Here is a 23,967-nt window from a genome sequence, read left to right on the forward strand (position 1 = left end):
TTACCTACTAGGAGCTGGGAGATAAACGATATATAAACTAACATATTAATAGATTATCTTGCAACAGTCTTGCTCTCATAAATCAGTAGTATACCTTAAAGGAACTTTTGCTCCCCTTCTTGATGTCTTGGCATTTCTTAGATGTTGGATCACTGATGTCTATTCTGACTCGAGTCTACCCCAGGATGGTGATCTCACATTAAGTAGCAGCTGCTTGGTAGGTGATACATCTCTTTGGGCTTCTCAAGGTCAGGGTTAACAAACCTGGATATTGGGTGAATATCTTGCTTTCCAGAGGACAGATGACTCTTTTCGCCTAACTCTGGCTGCATCCCTGCTACGTGGGAGTTTTCTTTGATTCTGGTCAACCTCAGGGAGAACAGATTTATCAGAGAAGCAAGGAGAGAGCAAGAGACCATTTATGTGTCTATAGCAATACCCTATGCAAGAAATGATGGGGGCTTAAACAAGGGCAGAAGTAGTAAAAGAGATAAATGATTGGATTTTGCCTACTTTGAAGTGTACAGCCAGTAATCTGATTAGTGGGAGTTAAAGGGAAAGTCAAATATAAGTAGGCTGTCAGGACTGATTTGCCCTCACACACCTCACAGTTGGGAGGAACTTTAAATGACTTAAGAGAACATTTCATGTCTTGAAACTAGAGAAAAGTGTCTAAAGGTTGTCACATGAGAATTTAGTTTTGGCAGTTAAAGAATTGGTTCTCCATCCCAAATCTGCAGCCAGTATTTCTTTATTTTCTGATTCACCTCTCTTTCTACAGTCTCTGGATTTTCATTATTTCCCAGTTTCAGCTGGCCTGTGTGTCAGTTCTTTCTTCCATCCTCCATCCCTCGCCCGGTAGGTCTTTCAGCTTTTTTCTATCTCTTTATAGTACTCCAAAAGAAAGGACAGGTGCTGTTTCCAGCAGAAAAGAATGCAAAATAATTAAAAACAATAGCTCTGTATTCTATTCATCAGCTTGGTTTTAAGATGGCTGAAAACCTAATATTGAAATAAGTACTTTGTTTTAAGAACTACAATACTGCTCTATTACTGTTAGTGTTGAACCTGCTTTGTTTTGTGTTTAATCCTTCATGGCTCTGGGATCGAATAATTATGACTGCAAAACTTAGATAACTGATGAAAACTAAGTTTTTTTTTAAATGCTCAACAGTGGTAGAAGTCACATACAGTATTAATAAATGAAAAGCATCACAGCCCAATTTTGGGCAAGTACTATTTCTGCCTTCATTCTAAGGCGGACTTCACTTTGGCTTTTCAAAACGCTCTAGGCTATATTGCTGTCATCCAGGAGCTGCAAATACTGGGGCAAAGTAGTTTTCTTCTTTCCTTTCCATTTCCTTCCTTCCTCTCTCTCTCTTTCCTAAAGTAGTTATCTTCTTTCTTCTTTTTTTAAAGTAGTTATCTTTTGATGGCTTCCCCCCCGCCCCGCCCCCATCCACCGTATCTCAGCCCTCCGACTGCTTCCTGATCTTAGGGGCCTCAGATAACTTAAAAACCGCATTTAAGAAACATTTGGAACACTGAGAAAATAAAATAAAATAAAATATTTGGTGTCTAGTGTAAAATGTATGCTTGATGCCAAGGAGGAATGCCAAGATATAAAAGACACAGGACAGAGCTCCCTGCCTGTCTAGAGAAGAGTTTGCATGAAACGGACCAGCTGCGAATCCAGCTGTCAGTCCGTACAGGCTCTCCTTTGCTGGCCTTTAGCGATCAACCGCATCGCTGCTCCAACTGTGGTATGCACGGAACCAGTTTAATTCTCAAAAGTGCCGTCCTAAGGTGGAAAATGCAGAATTCCATTTAACTGTCACTTTTAAAGGGGACACATTAAAGAAGGCGCGTTCGGGTTTGCTCCTGAGGGGTCCGCTGAGGGGTTTCCTATTTTCTGTCCCTGAGAAGCTTATCTATTCGCATCTGCTCCCCGGGACCAGCCACACTTCCCTTCCTGGTTCCCAGGTATAATGGCCCACCGAGCACCGACCAATAGGCTCGTCCCAATTCCGCAGCGGGGCGGGACCTCGAGCCTGGGCTTCGGGGACCCGCCCCCCCGTACGTGGCCTGCGTGCGTGACGCCGCGCGGCGCGAGGCGGTTTCTCCCAGCGTGTGGCGCCCCCCTGCGGCAGCGAGGGCTCAATGTGACAGCAGGACCTGGGTGCCGGCCATGGAGCCGCAAAAAGAGGCGCGAACACCCGGGGACCCCGTCGCGCGGTCGTCGGGGCCCTCAAGGTCTCAGACGCCTAAAGACGAGGAGCGGCGGGAGGGCGACACAGCGCCGGCGGAGGCTTCCCTGGACGCGGAGGCGGACGGCGCCTTGGCTGACAGCGCCTTTGCGGACGCACTGTGGGAGCTGCCGGTGGAGCCCGCAGAGCGGAGGCCCGAGTGCAGCCGCTGCAGGTGACCGCGGAACTGGGGGGCGGGGACTAAGGCCGGGGCCGCCTTTGGAGGAGGCTGCAGCGCCCCCTGCCGGGAAGGCGCCGGCTTCGCCGAGGGGATAGCTGCCTCTAGGGTCGTGGACCTTGGGTTGGCTGGTGACCTTGGGATCACTCTGTGGAAATTGCTGTCACAGCCCTTTAGTAAGATGCCGTTGATCCAGGTTCATGAGTATTTAGCCTGACTTCCTGCGAGACCCCGAGCGTGTCGCGGGATGAGCAGGCACGCGTTCGCTGTCAGGAATCTTGAGTCTGAAGGTGGAAGCCAGGTGTAATGACAATAATACTTAAAGTAACGAATCCTATTATGCCCAAGTGACGTAGTCATCGTACAGTTAAAAAAAAAAAAGTAAAAGTAATTAGAGAACAGAGATAACCAGTATTATTTCTGTTACGATTGCCTTTTGAATTCTGACTTCGTTTGGATTTATTGAGCACCTACATTGTGCCAGACATCTGTATGGGTGCTGGGAACGCCGGCATGGATCAAACACATGGTCTCTGCCCTCACTGGGGCACTTAGAGTCTTCACTTAGGTGAAGAGACAGTCTGTTAAACAGGCAACCATAGCTAACACTGAATGCTCGCAGTATGCCTAGTTGTTGCAGTGACTTTCGGGATGACCTCATGGTGTTGGGGTACTTCAGGATGTGGAGGATTGTTTTCCCTGCCTGTTTGCATCTCATACTGTTAGATAAACTGTTCTCTTTACCTTGTGGGTGTTCAGGAGTTACTGAATGTCTCCATCTATCACCCATCTTTCTGTTGCCTTCCACAGTTTTTTTTTTTTTTTTTTAAAGATTTTGACAGCAAGAGACACAGCGAGAGAGGGAGTACAAACAGGGGGAATGGAAGAGGGGGAAGCAGGCTCCTGCTGAGCAGAGGGCCCGATGTGGGGCTCGATCCCAGGACCCTGAGATCATGACCTGAGCTGAAGGCAGAGGCTTAACCCACTGAGCCACCCAGGCACCCCGCCTTCCACAGTTTTAACCCTTAGATAGTGCCTCTGCTTCCTCATCTGGGCATAGTTGTGCAGTTTGTCATCCCATCCTACACTCCCAGTAACCTCCCTGCGATGAAACCCAGTGGATCCTTTTCTGTTCACTTTTCACTAGACCTCTTGGCAGCATTCTGCATTTGAATACTGACTTTTTAAAAAAAATATTTTATTTATTTATTTGACAGAGATCACAAGTAGGCAGAGAGGCAGGCAGAGAGAGGGGGAGGCAGACTCTCTGCTGAGCAGAGAGCCCAATGCGGGGCTCCATCCCAGGACCCTGGGATCATGACCTGAGTCAAAGGCAGAGGCTTAACCCAATGAGTCACCCAGGCGCCCCTGAATACTGACTTCTTTTTTAAAAATGTATTCTTTTTTTTTTTTTTTTTTAAGATTTTGTTTATTTGAGAGAGAATGTGAGGGAGTGAGAGCACAAACGGGGAGAGGCAGAGAGGGAGAAGCAGACTCCCTGCTGAGCAGGGACCACCAACAAGGTGTTCAATCCTAGGACACTGGGATCATGACCTGAGCCAAAGGCAGAGGTTTAAACAACCCCAGCTCTCCTGCCCCCTTTTTAGAAGATTTTACTTATTTGACCAAGAGAGTAAGAGAACACAAGCAGGGGGAGGGAATACTAAGTTCTTGGAACACTGTGTATCTCCGGCTTCCTGATGGTTTATCTGACTAGTCTGTCCTAGTCTTTGCCTGTTCTACTCAAACTCTGAATGTTTGGGCTTCCTCAGTTCTTGATTCTAGATTCTCTTCTCTTAGAACCCCACACATTTTCGACAGGCGATCTTACCAGTTTTCATGGGTAAATTATCATCTCTACCCCAATACTTCTAGCCCAGCCCTTTGTCCCGAGCCCCAGACCTGTGCATTCATTTAACCAGTGTTTATTGAATGCTTTGCAAATTCTTGGTAATACAGTGGAGTGTGCACCTGCCTGGGATATTCAGTCTGTTACTGGCTGCAGATTATAAACCAGCAACCAAATATGCAATTACAGAATGGAAAATGAACAACAAACCAGCAGTGAAGCAAAGGAGTGGGACGTTGTGACAGAAAATCACAGGATGGTGTCAGGAAATATTTCTGAGGTGGTAGCATTTATACTGAGATTTGAAAGATGAGAAGGATCCAGTCAGGAGAAAGGCATTCTGTGAAGGAAAAGACGGACAGCCTGGTTTCGTGTGTTTACCACTTGATTACTTGGAGTATCCTTCCTTGGACGTTTTGATCTTTTCCCAGGATTGGATTGTAAGATCTCAGAGGAAGGGATCTTGAGTGTAAGAATCTTTTTATATCTCCCAAATGTCCTATTGAAAGTAGACACTCCGTTTAGACTTTTGAGGAGGATAAGTAATTTGTGTCTGTAAGGGACTGCATATATGAACAGAAGGGGTGTGTGAGTACATTTTATTTAAACACACTCCCTAGAGGTGTTAGGAGATAACACTTAACAATGCTGCAAAGAGGTCTCAATAGGGTACTGATAAATCCAAGGCTGAATTATTGTGCTAGCTTTGTCATGTAGTTTCTAGTTGATTCAGACCTGCTAATTATAAATGCTGTATACATTTTTTTTTTTTAAAGAAAATGAGTCTACTACATTTAGCAACGATTTGTAGTTTTTCTGATCTGCTCCCCCCTCCACTTAATAGACTTTATTTATTTATTTTTTTTAAAGATTTTGTTTATTTATTTGTCAGAGAGAGAGAGCAAGCACAGGCAGACAGAGTGGCAGGCAGAGGCAGAGGGAGAAGCAGGCTCCCCGCCGAGCAAGGAGCCCGATGCGGGACTCGATCCCAGGACGCTGGGATCATGACCTGAGCCGAAGGCAGCTGCTTAACCAACTGAGCCACCCAGGCGTCCCTAGACTTTATTTTTTAGAGAAATCTTAGATTCATGGCAAAATTGAGTGGAAGGAGAGGAGACCTCCTCTGTATCCTCACCCCCACCTGCTTCCCCCCCTTATCAGCATCCCCTGCCAGAGTAGTACATTTGCTAAATTAGATGAACATCATCATAATTCGGTGTCCACAGTTTTACATTAGGGGTTTACTCTTGGTGTTGTATATGTTTTGCTTTTGGATTACTTTATAATAATATATATCTCCACTATTATAGTATATCGTGGAGTATTTTCACTGCCATAAAAATTCTCTTTGCTCTGTCTTTTTATCCCTCTTTACACCCTAATCTAATCTGCTTTCTAAAAAATAAAAATGACTTGGATTTATAATTGTTTTCAATTATATTTAGTTAATATTTTAGGATTATGATTCATTCCAGTGTTTCTGCACTTGGCATTTTCTTTTTTTTTTTTTTTTTTAAGATTATTTATTTATTTATTTGAAAGACAGAGATCACAGGTGGGCAGAGAGGCAGGCGGGTGAGGGGGGGAGCAGGATCCCCGCCGAGCAGAGAGCCCAATGTGGGGCTCCATCCCAGGACCCTGGGATCATGACCTGAGCTGAAGGCAGAGGCTTTAACCCACTGGGCCACCCAGGTGCCCCAGCACTTTGCATTTTCTAGTGAAATTTTGTACCTTTAAAGCTGTTCTCACCCTTGGCATAGTATGCATTTTATTTATTCTAATAGGTTATATTACAGTTCTAGAAATATGGAGAGTATTTAGGTGTTATTAGTAATATATAAGCTAGTTGATACATCTTTATATTCTATTTCATTAAGCTTTTGGAGTTTTATTAGTTCCGTGGGTGAATATCTACATTTAGGCTTGTAATAGTTATACGTTAAAATTTTTTTTAAGATTTTTATTTCTTTATTTGACAGAGATCACAAGTAGGCAGAGAGGCAGGCAGAGAGAGAGAGGAGGAAGCAGGCTCCCCGCCGAGCAGAGAGCCCAATGCGGGGCTCGATCTCAGGACCCCGAGGTCATGACCTGAGCCAAAGGCAGAGGCTCAACCCACTGAGCCACCCAGGCGCCCTAATAGCTATTAAAACAAAAATGCATTCATTGAGTTGAGTGATCAGCAAGTTATAATTATTTGGCCATTTACTTAAAACCATATTTATTTCTCTAAACATACTACTATAATTGTCATAGCCTAGTGAGTTCCAAAAATTGGTTTTATTTAGGCAGTACAAACTCAGGTTAACTTCAGAACAGACTCTTACTAGTTGGAAATACAAGCTCTCATAAACATGAACAGGATATTTTTTAAAAGATCCCAAACTGATTTGTTGTTATTACTGGATACCTATTTCATTAGCAGTGTGTTCTGTTGAGGCACAGGGTAGAGAGAGGAGTATATTTGGAGAATGTGGTGGAAAGGAGGGAGAGGAGAGAGCTGTAGAGATTAATATTGGTTGTACTGAGAAGGGCCAGGTAAGTTATGTTAGGGAGGTTAAGAGGAATTCAGCCTAATGTACTTGGATCCAACACACCAAGCACTGGAATATTTTTTTATTTGGATGGTTGTCATAAGTGTGACTTCACTAGGTAACTTTTAGCTGTAATAATTTATATTCTGTTTTATTAAAAATTGCAGATGATTGGTGATACAATGTTAAAAGTCTTGACTGGGAAGAATTGGAACCTCATTCTAGTAAAGATGCTAGGATCTTAATTATACTCTCATGTCTTCTAGAGATGCTGCCATGAGCCTGAGGGTAAGAGTTAGAAACCACTGAGATATCACTGGTCCTTAGAATAATGGAATAATGTCAAAACATGCAGTATTTTTTAATTGAGGGAGGGAAACAGCAGCAGGGGCATGTACACAGACTGACACAGATAAGCTCTGAGATAGAATTTTTTTCCCTTCAATGCTTTCTTCTTTAATACATTTAGAAAATGTAGTACAATTAACACTGGCAGCTTGGGATGCGTAATTATTCTATCTTTTTTTCTGGTGAAAAGATTTACGATCTAGTCTCTTAGAAAATTTGAAGTGTTCCAGGTTTCTATCTTTTAACAACATCTAGCTCCTTTGTTCCATGGCTTAAGCTTTCTTTATTCTTTAGGTTTGCATATTTTGGAGAAACAACTGGTGGGGATAAAAATCAGGAGAGAGGGAAGGTGGGAAACTACAGGTGTTTAAGAAGAATGCAAGAGCCACACATGGGCAGCCAACAGATGTTTGTTTTGAACTAGTATTTTGTGTTTTTAAATTAGTTCTAACAGGTAAAAGTCCAGATGTTTTATTTTAAAAAATGCAGATTTCTGGCTTTTGTCAGGACAGGAAGACCTAGCAGGTCAGGGACCACCTTTTGGAGCAGTAGCTGGTTGAGCTGAGCACTGATCATGACGTTGGGTTGGGTGTGATCTGTTCAGGGCACCACAGCTCCTAGCTCCATTGCTTTTTCATTCTAGGTCTCATGTACAGCATTATGGCTGATCTGCTTAAACAGCAGGGTAAATCAGCCTACAAGTATGGTAGGTACAAGTGAAAAATGGTGATTCCCAAGGCAGTTAGTTTAGAATATATTAAGGGCGCCTGCATGGCTCTGTTGGTTAACAAACTTCCTTCGGCTCAGTTCATGATCTTGGGGTCCCAGGACCAAGTCCCACATTGGGCTCCCTGCTCAGTGAGGAGTCTATTTCTCCCTCTGACCTCTCCCATCTCATGCTCTCTCTCTCTAATAAATAAAATCTTTAAAAAAATAGAATATATTAAAAATGTTGAATTGGGGGGCGCCTGGGTGGCTCAGTGGGTTAAGCCGCTGCCTTCGGCTCAGGTCATGATCTCGGAGTCCTGGGATCGAGCCCCGCATCGGCCTCTCTGCTCAGCAGGGAGTCTGCTTCCTCCTCTCTCTCTGCCTGCCTCTCTGCCTGCTTGTGATCTCTCTGTCAAATAAATAAATAAAATCTTTAAAAAAAAATGTTGAATTGGTATCAACCCTTAGGTTTAGAAAACAGACTACTTTGGTAAATTTAAAATCAACTAGATTCTTCATGATGATTTTTAGAGTAAAAACGTAGATAGTTTGAAATTTTAATTCTTTGTTTGTATCAAAAGTATCATGTTCCCAAGAGAAAAGTATTAAGTTAATTTGTTCTTTCCTGTTGGTATAGAAAATATGTTTATTCTTTGAAGTCGTTCATTTGTAATATATGTGGAAAGCTAACTGATTTACAAATTACTGTGCTGGCTAATCTTGTGTTCAAAGTTGAACAAAGATGATATATGTCAAGAGGGAATTTTTTTTCTTAATCTTAATTAAGTCTCCAAAGAGGAGTGACCAATTTTAAAAAAGCACATTAGAGCTTTCTAAATGTTTGATTTATTTTCCCCAAGAAAGAAAAATAAGAATTATATCATTACCCTCTGATGGATAGTTGTTTTCTTCAAAGAACATCAAAGCACATTAATTTTTAAAGTACATTTGCCCAAAATTAATAATTCATTGTTCTGTTCATGCTTATATATAGAGAGAAAATATTCAGAAATAGTCTTGTCTAAAATTTGGTATTATTTAAAAAGGGCCCACAGGTTACAAAGTGCTTTTACGTGTGCATTTTTATTTAATACACGAGAGACAACTTTGTGATTTAAATAGTTATTCCTTTTTATAGACCCTGAAGGTGAGGGGACTAGTAAGAGGCAGACTGCGTTAGCTTTCATACTTCTGTTACTATACCACATAATAAAGGATTGTATTGAAGTGAACAGTATGACTACCCTTGTTTTCCTGCTACATATAAAAATACTTCCAGGGAGGTGTTTCTTTGTGGGTTTCGAATCCATAGATTCTGTTCTTTTCCCTTTTTCTTGGCTATTGTTAGTTATTTTGGGATGAGGGCTTTTTAATTCCTGTCTTTTTTAAGGTCGAGCTTTTATTTCTTGAATCCTTTACCTGGCTAAGTTCAGCTTCTTACTTCTGTTGGGAAGTCCTCATTTTTCAGTCACAAAGACAAATTTGAAGATGTTACTGATAGGAATTTATTTTGTTTTCCCCTGTTGAGTTTTTTGTTTGTTTACTTGTCTTCTGGTTTTCTCTACTGGAAGCCTCATGGGAAGGCTGTGGGGAAAAAGGCAGCAGTGAAGTGAAGTAACAAGTCTTCTAGAGTTACTCAAGGGAGAAAAATAAAAAGATAGAGAATGAGTCTCAGGACTTTGCAAAGGTTAAGAGGGATTATCCTGTGGATAAGGAATATCTGACCTGTTGTCTATGTAGACATGTTACTTGGCAGGCTGTCTTTCTTTCTTTCCTTTTTTAAAAAATACTTGTGCTAATATAGACATAATATTTAAAATTTTAATGGTTTTTAACTGTATAACTCAGAGTCATGACATATATTCATAATGTTGTGTAACCATCACTGCTATCTATACACCAGACTCTTTCATCATCTTTGGCATTAACTGTATACCCACTAAATAACCACTTCCCATCTCCCATCCCCCACTGCCCAGCCCCTGGTAACTTCTCTTCTAATCTCTATTTTTATGACTTTGCTTATTTCAGATCCTTCATATAACATACAATATTTATCCTTCTGTTTCTAACATTTTACTTAGAATAATGTTTTCAAGTTCCATCCATATTGTAGCCTATCAATATTTCTTCCCTTTCTATGGCTGAATTGTATGTGTATATCACTTTTGTTTATCCATTATTCATTTTCTTTGCTTCTCTATTACCCACTCACTTGTTGATGGACACTTGTGAATAGTACTGCTATGAACATTGCTACACCAGTATCTGTTCTAGTTACTGTTCTTAATTTTGGGGGGTATATATTCCTAAGAGTGGAATTTCTGGGTCATATGGTAGTTCTCTGTTTACCATTCTGAGGAATTTCCAAATTGTTTTCTAACTTCTTTTCCAACAGAGGTCATTCGATTTCTAACATCTGGGTGTGCTCCTGATATTCCTTTCCTGGAGACCTTCCATGCTCGTATTTCAGGTAGAGAACGGAGTCCCGGCTCCAGTGTGGTTTCCAAAGCCTGGTGTATCTCTTCCTCCACTATACCCATCCCATACCCTCTTCTCCAGCTACCTGGAACTAGTCCCCTTAAAACAGGTGCTTTTTATGTTCTGCTTTATGCCTTTGTTCTGTTATTCCCTTTGTATTAAGTGTTCTTCCCTCATGCCTGCTGTCTGAGATGCTACTCTGTTTCATGGTCCAGCTCAAATACTGTCTTACCTGTCTTTAAAGTTTGAATTGTTTGTTCTTTTGACTTAAGTCTGTTTCTCCATGGTTCTACTAGCTTCTTGTGGCTTGGCCTTTTCCTGCTCCTTGTGTCTAACCATATATCCTTAATTACTGTAGACATTTTGTACTGGAGAATTTAAAAAATTTTTGGTTTTGGTTTTTACCTTTTGCTTCTTGGTCATCTCTTTCAGACTCTTAGGTTTATTTGTTTATCACCAAGTGTCTTAATGCTAGCGCTAGGCCTTCTGGGGCTAGGGAAACTAGGTCCAATTATGTAGTATAACTTCATTGATCATTAAATGCTTATGTGGGATCCACAAAAACGGATTGCTTGAAGAGTATGCATTTTGGAATTAGAACTCTGTTTTCTTAAGAAGCTACTTAACCTTTCTAAGCCTTGCTTTTACCGCCTGTAAATTAGAACAATAATGCGACGCATCTTTGACAGGTTTTTGAGATTGAATGAAGGTATTTAGCATAGTGCTTGTAACTTAAAAGTGTGCAATTAACAACAAATTCTTCCTCCTTAGGGGGTGCCAGGGTGGTTCGGTCGGAGAGTCCAACTCTGGATTTCAGCTCAGGTCATGATCTCAGGGTCCTGAGATTGAGCCTGAGGTTGTGCTCTGTGCTCAGTGTGGAGTCTGCTTGAGATTCCCCACTCCCGGCCCACCCACCCCCTTACTTACGTGCATGCGCTCTCGCACTCTCTCTCAAATTACAAATCTTTAAGAAATAATTCTTCCTCTCTACTTTTCTCATTTGTTCTTTTATTTCTTTTTTGTCCTTTCTCCTCCTCTCTCTTCTCCTTCCCCCTTTTCCCTATTCCCCTCTTTTCTCTCTTTCTTTTCCTCCTCCATGAAATAATCATTATTATTTATGAAATTGGTCTCTTTTGCTTTAGTTAACTTTTTCCAGGTTAGAGTAGTTTTTCTAGATTCAGAGATTAAGGGGAAGTAAATAATTTTACATGTATTGTGCTGTAGGTCACCATAAATAAATTGCCTCATGATGGAGATTTTGTCGTCCTGGGGCTTTCAAAAGTATTCATTTTCCAGCTACAGATAAATGTTACATTGATGACAAGCACTCTTTGAATTATATCAAAATCAGTGGCTTATTCCATAACATCATTATATTCTCTTAAATATTTAAGTATTAAGTATTTAAGTAAATATTTAAGTTAAACCTGATATTTTCTCTTTCATATCAAAGAAAATTCTCTGGGGTACCTGGGTGGCTCAGTTGTTAAGCATCTGCCTTCGGCTCAGGTCATGATCCCAGGGTCCTGGGATCGAGCTCCGCATCGGGCTCCCTGCTTGGTGGAGAGCCTGCTTCTCTCTCTCCCTCTGCTACTCCCCACTGTTCTCTTTTTCTCTCTCTCTCTCTCAAATAAATAAATAAAATCTTTAAAAAAAAATTCTCAGGTCTCTTGAGAATTTATACAAAATTTTTATTTGTATAAAATTTTGAGGAATACTTCCTTATTGAATCAGCTACATAAAAATCTGTATTTTAAAATACAGTTTTTAGGAATGGAAAGGAGAGGAAAGAATAAACAAAATGGAAATGTTTCCTAGTAAAATGGGCTCTTAAGTCTATGCTATGCTTTGTAAAATTTCTCTAATGAGGATAGCTGGTCCTTGGGACCACTTTAGTGTTTGATTCCTTGCTTGTCAGGATGGACATTCATGCAATTCTCTTTCCTTCGTTAGTGGATAAGAAACAGGATTCTGATACACACAGACTTTGAGGCTTACTTTGATAAATCATGTGGATATTCTTTGTTCATTCAGTTATTATTCGTTCAATACCCAATTTCCAATAAATGCATAGCTTGGGCCATAGGAAATGATTGAGAAATTGTTTCCTCTAAAATTTCTAGTGAACTGAGTGTGAGAGCAAATTTATCTAACTAATATTTAAGAGAGATTATGAAAGTATAAAATAAAAGTTTGCAGAGGGAAGAGTGACGTAATTTGCTACTAAGAAAGATGTTTTGCTATTTTTTGGTAACAATTTATATTTCTGTAGGACAGGAGAAAGTGGAAAGTAAATAATAGGACAATTGAATATAGATGATTACTTTATGATTACTGTAAGGGCCTATTCAGCCAGAGCAGCCCCACCCCCGTCGAACTGCCATTTTGCTGTAAAACTTAAATTGACCTTGTCCCCCCCAGGGGAACTTATTTAAAAGCAAGTCCGGGAAACCAGTCCCAGGTAACAAAGTCCAAATACAAGGTGGGTCAGGCCAGGTGGAGGTATTCAATCAGTGGGGGGCGCATACTGTCTCCCTAGTTACCAAGGAGTATGGGCCCCGCCCTTTGGGCCCCTTTTGGGCACCAATTCTGAACTAGGCGATATGCTGGTTCAAATGTCTACTAGAGTAAATTGTAATTCAGTTGGTCACCTAGCATCACTGTGGAGTTTCCTGTGTGTGTTAAAAATCTCATTGGCCATCTGTGTGTGGCCAGGCCCAGCCACATGGCCTTTGCTCTATAAAAGTTAGTCTGGAAAGCAGGGAGGGGTCATCCTCTCTGGAGGGGTGCCCTGACCGGTCTGTTTGACGATCGGTCTGATTCCTGATGCTTGGTGCGAAATAAAGCTTTGCTTGACCTTCGCTTTGTATCAGTCTCGCTCCTTTAATCACGGAACCATTATTGGGGGACCCAATTTTGGGGGACCCAACAATTACTTAAGATTCTCAGTCTTAGTTGATCTGTCACTTTGCATTGCAATTTTAGTAGGAGCTTTATATAGCTGATGTATATAGTCATTTCTCTGAGTGTAAGGCTTCGTTGTCCTGACATCTGGCTCCTCTTAAGCCTTCTTTAATTGTAATGAAATTTACTAAAAATTTTTTTGATTATAGTTCCTATCGTTGGAACAAGTTTATTTCTAGGCCATTGATTCCTGAATTAGTTTGGTTATGTACCACAGTTAGTTAAAAAATTTAGGATGAAATTCTAGTAGCCAGACACATTTATCTATGTTTATTTGTACTTATTATATAATAATGTATGGGGTGCCCCATAAAACACACACACAGAAAAAGATTTTAAAAAGGAAGAGGCAATCGTGAATTAAACCACTTAAAAATGTTTCGCTTACTGTGATGAAGTCATGCTACCATTATCCATTATTTTGAGGCATAAGGCATGTGTTTGGTGAAGTTGTTAAAGATAGTAAGATGTGAATCCACAGTTCAGCTAATCTTTATACTGTTTTTTAAAGTTACTTAGTTGTAAACTAAGAAAACAGTAGAACAGATCAATGAAACAAGGAGCTGCTTCTTTGAAAAGAACCCACAGTCAAGTGGGAAGTATTTCCAGGTTGTTCCACTGTGGCTCAGTATTTGGAAATCAATCAATGTGATACAGCACATCAATAAGAGAAAGGATAAAAATCATATGATCATGTTATTAAATGAGGAAAAAGCATGTGACAAAGTACAACATCCATTCATGATAAAACCCCTCAACAAAGTAGGTTGAGAAGGAACATAACTAACAAAGGCCTTATATAAAAAACCCACAGCTAACATACTCAGTGGGGAAAGACTGAGAGCTTTTCCCCTGAGGTGAGGAACAGGTCAAGGATGTTCATTTTTACCACTGTTATTCAGCAGGTACTGGACATCCTAGCTACAACAGTCAGACAGGAGAAAGAAATTAAAGGCATCTGCATTTGTGAGGAAGAAGTAAAACTTTCACTCTTTGCAGATGACATGATATTATATGTAGAAAACCCCAGGGGCGCCTGGGTGGCTCAGTGGGTTAAGCTGCTGCCTTCGGCTCAGGTCATGATCCCGGGTCCTGGGTTCGAGCCCCGCATCGGGCTTTCTGCTCAGCAGGGAGCCTGCTTCCTCCTCTCTCTCTGCCTGTCTCTCTGCCTACCTGTGATTTCTCTCTGTCAAATAAATAAATAAAATCTTTAAAAAAAAACAAAAAAACCCCAAACACTTCACCAAAAACCTCTAGAACAAATAAATGAATTCAGTAAAGTCATAGGATACAAAATCAATGTGCAGAAATGTTGAATTTCTATATACTAATAATAAAGTGGCAGAAAGAGAAATTAAGAAAACAATCCCACTTACAATAGCACCAAAGATAATAAAATTCCTAGGAGTAAACTTAACTAAGGGGGTGAAAGACCTGTACTCTGAAAACTATAAAACATTGATGAAAGAAATTGAAGATAACAACGAAGAAATGGATTCCTTGCTCAAGAATTTGTGGGTGCCACTGTTAACACTTCATGTTAAGAGGAAAGCCTCTTTTTCGATCAGGATATCATGTATCCTAACATATTACCATATGACATATCAGCCCAAGGAGGAAGCGTTATTCCATATAATAAATATTAGTAACGCTTAATTCAAAGTAAAAGTGGTAATGACCCATTGGATCGTTTTATTTAATCCACTTTGGAAATCACCGCTGTAGACATTCCCTCTGGGGCACAGGTTTCTGGAAGGTCTCATCTAAAGAGATTCTCTTACAGAGTTACTTTCTCTCTCTCTCTCTCTTTTTTAAAAAAATTTTTTATTAACATATAATGTATTATTAGCCCCAGGGGTATAGATCTGGGAATCGCCAGGATTACACACTTCACAGCACTCACCATAGCACATACCCTCCCCAATGTCCATAACCCCACCACCCTCTTGCTGCCCCCACAACCCTCAGTTTGTTTTGTGAGATTAAGAGTCTCTTATGGTTTGTCTCCCTCCCGATCCCATCTTGTTTCATTTATTTACTTTCTCTCTTCTAACAGTGATTCTCTTTTCTTTCTAAGCTTAGCCTTCCTCTAATCCTAGAAGAAGTTATAAAACAAGGTAGTGATAAAAGCAACCCTGGTGGACATGAGAGTATATTTTTATATATACTTGAAGTAGTCAGACATGGTAGATGTTACCTGTTTTTATTCCCTTTAGGATGTGAAAATTTACTTAACATTGTATTTATTATATAAAAATCTAATTATAATATACATATATTTTTAAATTTTTATTTTTTAATTTCTTTTCAGTGTAATTATGATATATTAATAATGAAGAGCTGTTTCTTCTTTCATTGGTTATATTGAATGTAGTTTAAGAAATTTGAAAACTGGCTTATTTTATAGATTAAGTTTTTTAAAGTGACAGTAGAGGGCACTGTGGTATTTAGTTTTTCAAAGCTTATTTTAAAATTAGAAAGTTGTTGGCATTTTTTTGTGTAATGCAGTGTATCTATTCAACTAATCTATTGAAAAGCTATGAAACTCTTTGTTCTTTGCTTTTTCACTCCATTGGGACTATAAAAATTTTGTTGAGTACTAGGAAATTTGAGGTACACTATTTTTCTGGGTTCTACATTTGCCTTTGTATAGTGGATGAAAGAAATCTTTTAAAAATAGTAATTCTTGTGAACCTACTCACTAATTTTTTAAAGTTTGGCTGTGTGAGATTTTCTTGATTAAAATCAGTACTATGAGAAAAATAGCTTTCAGTGAATATAAGAATTTAATTAAACTTCTGGAAGATGTTTTTTGTAAGTCCTAGCATCTCTACTTCTATCATATATAATTTTATTTGCCTACAGCCTGTCAGAGATAGCATGCCCAGAGTGACAGATTACTCTCGTATTACAGCATTCACCGAGGAAGCCAGTAAGTCTTAGTCTGACAGGAAACCTACATATTTATTCCTACATCCTTAACGAGAAAAGAAGAAAAAGGTTATTTGATTACATTTTCTCAGGGAAATTATTTGAAAATTCCATTTATATTTTAAGAATGTAATTAACCTTAATTGGGTTGCATAGATTTTATTTATTTATTTTTTGGGGGGGTTGTATAGATTTCAAAGAAGATAAATCCCAATGATTGAAAACAGTATTTATAATACATTTGCAACGCATTGTAAATTTTTCTCTCTTCTACTCTTACAAAGCATTGCAAAGATAGAAGGGAGAAAAATCTCAACTCCTACTTAGGTCGTTCTATTATAAATTAGCTGAAAACTACTAGGCTTCAATGATTATATTTTTATAACCTTTGCCTCCAAATCAGGAGTTACTCCCCAGAACCTACATGAAAACCTGTGATGTGCTCAAGATCACATAGCAAGATAACGAATGACCTTGTCAGTGACATGTCTTAGTAGTTATTCCCTACACCTGTACCCAACTGACCAGTTGATAGTTCTTCAGATATTAATATTTGTTCTTCAGAGCTACATAAATTCTATAAGTAGCTTGGCTTTTATTTATTTATTTATCTTTTAAGATTTTACCTAAAGTGATCTCTCTACCCAATGTGGGGCTTGAACTCATAACCCAGAGATAGAGTTGCATGCTTTACTGACTGAGTCAGCCAGGTGCCCCTTGATTTTTTCTTTTTTTTTTTTTTTTTTATTTTTAAGATTTCATTTATTTGTTTATTTGGCGGAGAGAGTGAGAGAGAGCACAGGAGTGGTAGGGAGGGGCAGAGGGAGAGGGAGAAGCAGACTCCCTGCTGACCAGGGAGTCTAAGGACACTGGGCTCCTCCCAGAACCCTGAGATCATGACCTGAGCTAAAGGCAGACGCTTAACCAGCTGAGCCAACCAGGAGCCCCAGGCACCCCATGATTTTTATTTCAAAATGAATGTTTACTATTATAAATAATCAGTTTTGATGTGTAGTTATTTGGTATCTATTTTCCTGTCGACTGTAATAGTTCATGGGAAGTAAGGAACTTCTAAATTCTTTCTGGCACAGACAGAACAAATAAGCTCCATGAGGGCAGGAATTTTTGTCTGTTTCATTGTCCCAAGTGCCTAATGTCTGGCACATAGTTAGTGGACAGTAAACATTTGAATACAAATTTGTTGAATTTATAAATTATTTAATCCATTATCAATTTAAAATATTTAAAGCTTCTGGAGTTAAATTTGGTTGTAGGGAGACTTTGTTGTTCTTTGGAAAGGGTTTTAGAAGGAGGAAAACAGGTACTCTGCTACCTACCCAGTAGTTTGGTAAAGATGATTTAACACTTGGACAGCGAGGCACCAGTGCAGTGTTGGAGACCATGACGGAAGGGGAGATTATGAGCCAAATGGCTGTTAAAGTAACAAATAAGCACACATGTATATTGTAAAGTAACTCACTAAACATAAAGTTGATCAATTGGAATGCAAAGTGTTTTAAAGAACTGTACTTTTATTAGTTTGAGCTAATTGGAATTAAAATTAGGTTAATAAAGGGGACATGCTTTAAAATAAATAGGTAATGATGTTTTATGAGCCTGTCAAAGTAGAAGCCAAAATAATTAGTTTTAGCTTAAATCATAGTTATGGTGTGTACACATAAAATGTTCTTTTCTTTTTTTTAAGTAATTATTTTCTTCAGTAAATATTTTTGCTGCTTATGTGCTACCGCTTACCGGAATGATCACAAATTACAGCAAAGGGAGATATGAGATTCTGAATTTCATTTATAATATAAACTAGTCGTTCAAGTACTAGAGAAGAAATGAAGGAGAGTTCAATATTTGATATGTTAAAAAGTGAAGGTATACGCTAAGAAATTGTGTGGGAGGAGGAAGGCATCCCCGAGGTGGAGACAAGAGGGAATGCAAAGTTTGCTTCCTGTATTCAGCGGTCTTTACTGATAGCTTTCTGTGCTGGGTGCTGCTGTGAAAATTGAAAAGGCCAAGTCTTTGCCCTCCTGCAGCTTCCATTGTAGGAAAGGAAGGCCACCTTCAGATAACATAATGCCGATAGTACCAGAACACCTCTCTCCTACTGATTAGGTTGAACATTCTTTTTCTACTGCATTTTTACATTTTTAAAAATAACAGCTGTATTAAGATATGATTCACATACCATGACATTCATTCTTTTGAGGTATACAAGTCAGAGGTTTTTGTTACATTAGCTGAGTCGTGCAGACATCACCAGTATCACAAAGGTTTTAGCAGGGTTCTCTTTGAAGGTCTCTTTTCCAGATCTTTCTCTCAAGCTGACATCTTCTTTTAGTATCACATCCTGCTTGTTAGGCTCCACTAATTACCAGCTGATTGTCCTATGCTTTCTTTTTTTTTTTTTTTTTTAAGATTTTATTTATTTATTTGATAGAGATCAGAAGTAGGCAGAGAGGCAGGCACAGAGAGAGAGGGGGAAGCAGGCTCCCTGCTGAGCAGAGAGCCTGACGCAGGGCTCCATCCCAGGACCCTGAGATCATGACCTGAGCCAAAGGCAGAGGCTCAACCCACTGAGCCGCCCAGGTGCCCCTGTCCTGTTATTTCTATACAGTACCCTAGGCTATACATTTCTCAACAGTCTGATCCAATTACATTCAGGCAGGGATGGTTTTTGAGGTCACCCTTTGAGGTTTGCTCTGACGGTGGCTGTTCTCCTCTTAGCTCTTTTCCTTGGTTCTTTCTGCTGATCTAGCTGGTTTATCATATAGCTTGCTGGTCTTCATTATCAGAGGAGTTATTATCGGGGTGCCTGGGCGGCTCAGTCGGTTAGGTGTCTCCCTTCAGTCAGGCCATGATCCCAGGGATCAAGCCCTGGGATCGAGCCCCACATTGGGCTCCCTTCTCAGCGGGAAGTGTCCTTCTCCCTCTCGCTCTGCCAGCTACTCCTCCTGCTTGTGCTCTCTCTCTCTCCCTCTCTCTGTTGCAAATAAATAAATAAAATCTTTTTTAAAAGGGGGCAGAGTTGTTATCTTTGAGAGCACCCTTAGACTTGAACTTGCTCATGCTCTGTTTCAAATGAATTGGGTTCCTTTGGGAAGAGCTTCAGAGCTCTCTTTTCTTAGAGTCTGCCTCCCTTGGGCAAACTCTCCTCACTACTGTTCTGGGCACAGAGCTGAGCACTAGCTTCTGGCATGCTGCTTCTGGTGTAGAACTTCTGTCCCGTGAACAATCTAGGTTGACCACTCTTGGAGCTCCAGTGTTGCCAGCCAACCTCCTGCATGGTGGTTAAACTTGTGTTTTATAGCTGGAGGCTGTGTGGAGGAAGGACACTGCTGTTCTCTGGGCCACCCTCACCAGGAATATAGCCTCCTCTGCTTGGAGTTGGAGGGGATGAGAAATGCTCATGGCCTGCCTTTTTTGTGACATATGGGCTAAGCTTTATTAAGAGCTGAGAGGGAGCTCTGTTCTCTTGGCCACACCTACCTGGAGGGGAGTTTGTCAACTTGAGCCCGGGCAAGGTAGGAAATTGGTTATGGCTCTGACGCCGACAAACTGTACCAATACCAAGTTTTAGTAGATTTTCTTGAATAATGTTTCTTCCTTTGAATATGCCCCTAGGACAGTTTCCAGAGACTTTCAGTGATTTTTTTTGTTTGTTTTAAACTTTTAATTTTCATTCTAGTTAGCTAACATTGAGTACTATATTTGTTTCAGGTGTCTGATACAGTGATTCAAGAATTCCATATATCACCTGGTCTTGTCATGCTTATCATAAGTGTCCTCCTTCATCCCCATCACCTATTTCCCCCCATTCCCCCTACTCCACTCCCCTCTGGCAACCATTTGTCCTCTATAGTTAAGTCTGTTTCTTGGTTTGCCTCTCTCTCTCTTTTTCCCGCCTTTATTTTGTTTCTTAAATTCCACATAATAGTGAAATCACGTGGTATTTTTCTTTCTCTGACTGACCTATTTTCTTTAGCATTATACTCTCTCGCTCCATTCATGTTGTTGCAAATGGCAAGATTTCATTCTTTTTACTGCTGAGTAACATTCCGTTGTATATTCATACCACCTCTTCTTTATGCACTCATCAGTCCACGGACACTTGGGCTGCTTTCATAATTTGGCTATTGTAAATGATGCTACAAACGTGCGGGTGCATGTATCCCTACGAAGTAGGTTTTTTTGTATTCCTTGGATAATTAGCTAGTAGTGCGATTGGTGGGTCATAGGGTACTTCTATTTTTCAGTGATTGTTTTTTAAAAATGCTTTTGTCAGCTTTGCTTATTTCACTGGACTTTGGGCCTGTGAAGCACTTTCCCTTCATCCTAGAAGTGGAACTCTCCAAACTACTTAATTCTAAATCTTCCTAAAGTTCAAAGATGTGTTCCCAGGAAGGAAACTATGATTCTGGGTAACTGCAATTTATTAGTTTTTTCTTTTTTGAGTAACAGTTTGGGTGAGACATGAAAACCAGAGCTACCAAAATTTGAGCAGTTCTTTGCACTATCTCAAGTATCATACTGAGGACTTTTGTACTCACTATATAGGTGAGGAACTAAAGATGTTATTTTCAGGGTTTTTTTTTACCTAGTGGTTTTCTGCCTGCAGAAATCTGCAGTGTCTACACGGCTTGTTTACTTGACTGGATTTTGCAGTTCTTTGACTTTTCTGATATATGGATGTTTCCTTCATGGGATAGTTGATATTTTTTGCATTCTTTCATAGCCTGTCATACAGCTTACAGACATTTAAGGTAATATCCATTCTTAATATATATTTTTTAAAGTTTATTTATGTAATCTTTACACCCAACATGAGGCTTGAACTCATGACTCTGAGATCAAGAGCTGCATGCTTTACTGACTGAGCCAGCCAGGCACCCTGGTGATACTCATTTTAATTCTGAATTTTTAAATTGGCTTCATCTGTTATTAAATTACATTTTATAAGAAAAGTTTACTGACATCTGATTGTGCATTTCAGTCATATGGGGTTTCAAATACAAAATCCAAATCTTTGTACTTCATCTTCTTCATCTTTCTACTCAGTGAGTTATCTTTTTTTTCTAATTGCAGCCCTTGATCTCTTTGTCAGTATACATAGTTCCATCAACCACTCTCTGCTCCTCTCTGTATTTACTTGTGTTTACTCTTCTTGTGACCCCTGAAAGATGCTCTTCATTTCTCTTAATCTGCTTGCATTCCTGAATCGGAATCCATTGTATGGCAGAATAATCATACTGAATCATTTCAGACGTCAATGGGAAGGGAGCATGTTGGTTTTCCTTGGGGTAACCATCTATTCTAGGTTCAGTGGTGGAAAGGGGAGATGGGATCATCTTGTATGGTATATTTCTATTCTAAGATATCATTTAGATAATTTCTTCAGCAGGAACGTAGGTTTGACAGTTTCTTACAGAATGAGGTGGTAGATACAGTTGAACCAATTTACTCCCACTCTGTGGTTTATTAATGTAATAATTTCTTACCTTGGGGTATAACTCTACATAAGTTAAACTGAGAAAGGAATTGATAGCAGTCAGTTTTGTAGTAGTAACAGTATACTGTTGGGAATTCCCTTTTATACAACATTCATTTGTGTGCTGTTGTAATGGCAGGTAACGTCTGCCTGTAATAGTGATCTGTCATGAAATTTACTCCCATGATATCTGGCTGCTTGATGAATTTCATATTACAAACACATATCAAATATGGGATTCAATGGTAGAAGATTCTTGTATATTTCTGTAATACATTTGGAAGGACACACAAGGAACTGGTCATTGGTTGCCCCTAGGGAAGAGAATCCCCTAGTTTGGAGGATTGAGGTGGAAATACATACTTTATTCCATTTGAATTTTGTAATGTCATTAAGTGTTACTGAAACAATAGTAAAGCACTAAGAAGTAAGTAAAACAAAAACAAATAATAGGGAAAATAAATGGATAAGACATTCTGTAGCTACAATTTCTGCTAAATATAATCTGGTGGCCCATTAGGGTTTCTTTTTATGATGGTAAGCTCTTTGTGTTGATTAATTACCAAGTTTGATTAGAACTCTCTTCTAGGTGGTAATTATATTCTTATATTTTATCATCATTTTATTCCTTCTGATATCAGATGATTTAGAAGAGTTGCCAGGTTTCTCTTTGATATTGGATCTATTCTTGATTTGGAATGCCAGTTAGTAGAAGTGTTGCTTCAAGAATAAAAAGACCATGATGAGTATTCTTCACTTACGATAACTAAGACAGGATTTTTTGAGATACTTTGATTTATATAGATGGTGCAGAATTTACTTGAATCTTTTTCCAAATTCTCATTTCTAAAGTCTAATCGATTAAATTAATTCTTGGTGTTTCATTTAAAAGAATGCAGCTTTAGCAAATCTCTTTACATAAAGAAGAGGGATTATGTTAAAGTTTTAGGTTATTGTCTTATCACTGTATTTTAAACATTTACAGGTTTTCTTTTTTTTTTTCCTGCCCTGTAGCCGGCCTCAGAAAGTATGTTTGTGTCCATTTCTACCATTGCATCCTCTGCACATCTCTACTCATTTATACATAATTCAGCATCCAGCAGAGGTAAGATTTGTAAAATATATAATTTCAAATAGAATATTAGTATGTAAGAGGAAACACACTGATGAACATATTCATACCTTCCAGCTCTTTAACATTTCTGAAAATAAATTGATGATAAATGCTTTGTCTTTGGGAAAAAGTTTCTTTTATATATTAGTGTCATGCCATATGCTTTAGAGACCTAAAAACTGTTATCTCATAAAACCGTATTATTTCATAAAAATGGTAATTGAATAGCATAGAAATTTAGAACACCAATGATTCTGTGTGAAGAAAAAATGAAATTTTGTGAGTGAAGAACTAAGAAAATCATTGCTTTTTAAATTTTAATCATAGCCTGTATTTCTTAATGTTTCTTGTTAAAGTAGAAATGCCAGTATTTTAGTATTATGAAATGAACGTATAAAATAAAATTTTATTCCTGTAATGAGTAGAGCAGATATGTATATATTAAGTATATATGTTGTAGATGAGGATTTTTTAATTAGTACTTTCCTGTATAGGTGAAAACTGTGCATGTACTGGTGTGTATGTATGTTTGTAATTCATGATTAACTGCAGTAATGAAAGAAGGGAGGGAAGGATTTCATTGAGAACCATAAATGGTAATCATTATAAAACTACTTGATGCATGGTATAGATTGGGTTTAGATTAACTGAAGTTAAAATTCTTCTAGCATTTGGGAACTCAGGATATAATCTACTGAGTCAGACTTTTGGAGAAGGAATAATTTTTTTCTTAAATTTCTGAAGCCTTTGCCACTTTGAAATCCTTAACAAGGATTTGAAAGGTATCAGTCTGTCTTCTTCCTTTTCCAAATGATGAAACACTTATTCTTTTACTGCAAATTGTCGAATATTCCATTTGTTGGGCAGTGGTTTTTTTTTTTGTTTGTTTGTTTGTTTTTCTTTTAGTGTTACAACATGCTTTTGTCAGTATTTGAACAATTGAACAATTTGGTCACTAGCATTATTTTGCTGTATTTAAATTTGCAACGCTCTGCAGCTCAGAGTTGTAAAAAATGATAGTTTATGGACTATAATAGTTTTGGATAAAACTCGACTTTTGATGGTGAATGTTTTTTTCATTTTGTAGTATACGTGTGGCAACATCTTTGTGAATATGTCT

At 39.0% G+C, this 23,967-nt stretch overlaps 1 protein-coding gene across 1 annotated transcript in view; it reads left to right on the forward strand.

Annotated features, from left to right (window-relative positions):
• Positions 1 to 2,188: 2,188 nt before the first annotated feature.
• LOC111158920 (DTW domain containing 2) overlaps positions 2,189 to 23,967 on the forward strand; it is a 97,666-nt gene continuing 75,887 nt past the window's right edge. The window contains exons 1-2 of the mRNA XM_022521251.1: positions 2,189 to 2,421; positions 22,748 to 22,838. Coding sequence (XP_022376959.1) covers positions 2,189 to 2,421; positions 22,748 to 22,838 — 324 coding nt within the window. The remainder of the gene's footprint in view (positions 2,422 to 22,747; positions 22,839 to 23,967) is intronic.

The sequence above is a fragment of the Enhydra lutris genome, unplaced genomic scaffold (assembly GCF_002288905.1).
Source record: "Enhydra lutris kenyoni isolate GAN:26980312 unplaced genomic scaffold, ASM228890v2 scaffoldscaffold64, whole genome shotgun sequence".
Taxonomy (NCBI): Eukaryota; Metazoa; Chordata; class Mammalia; order Carnivora; family Mustelidae; genus Enhydra; species Enhydra lutris.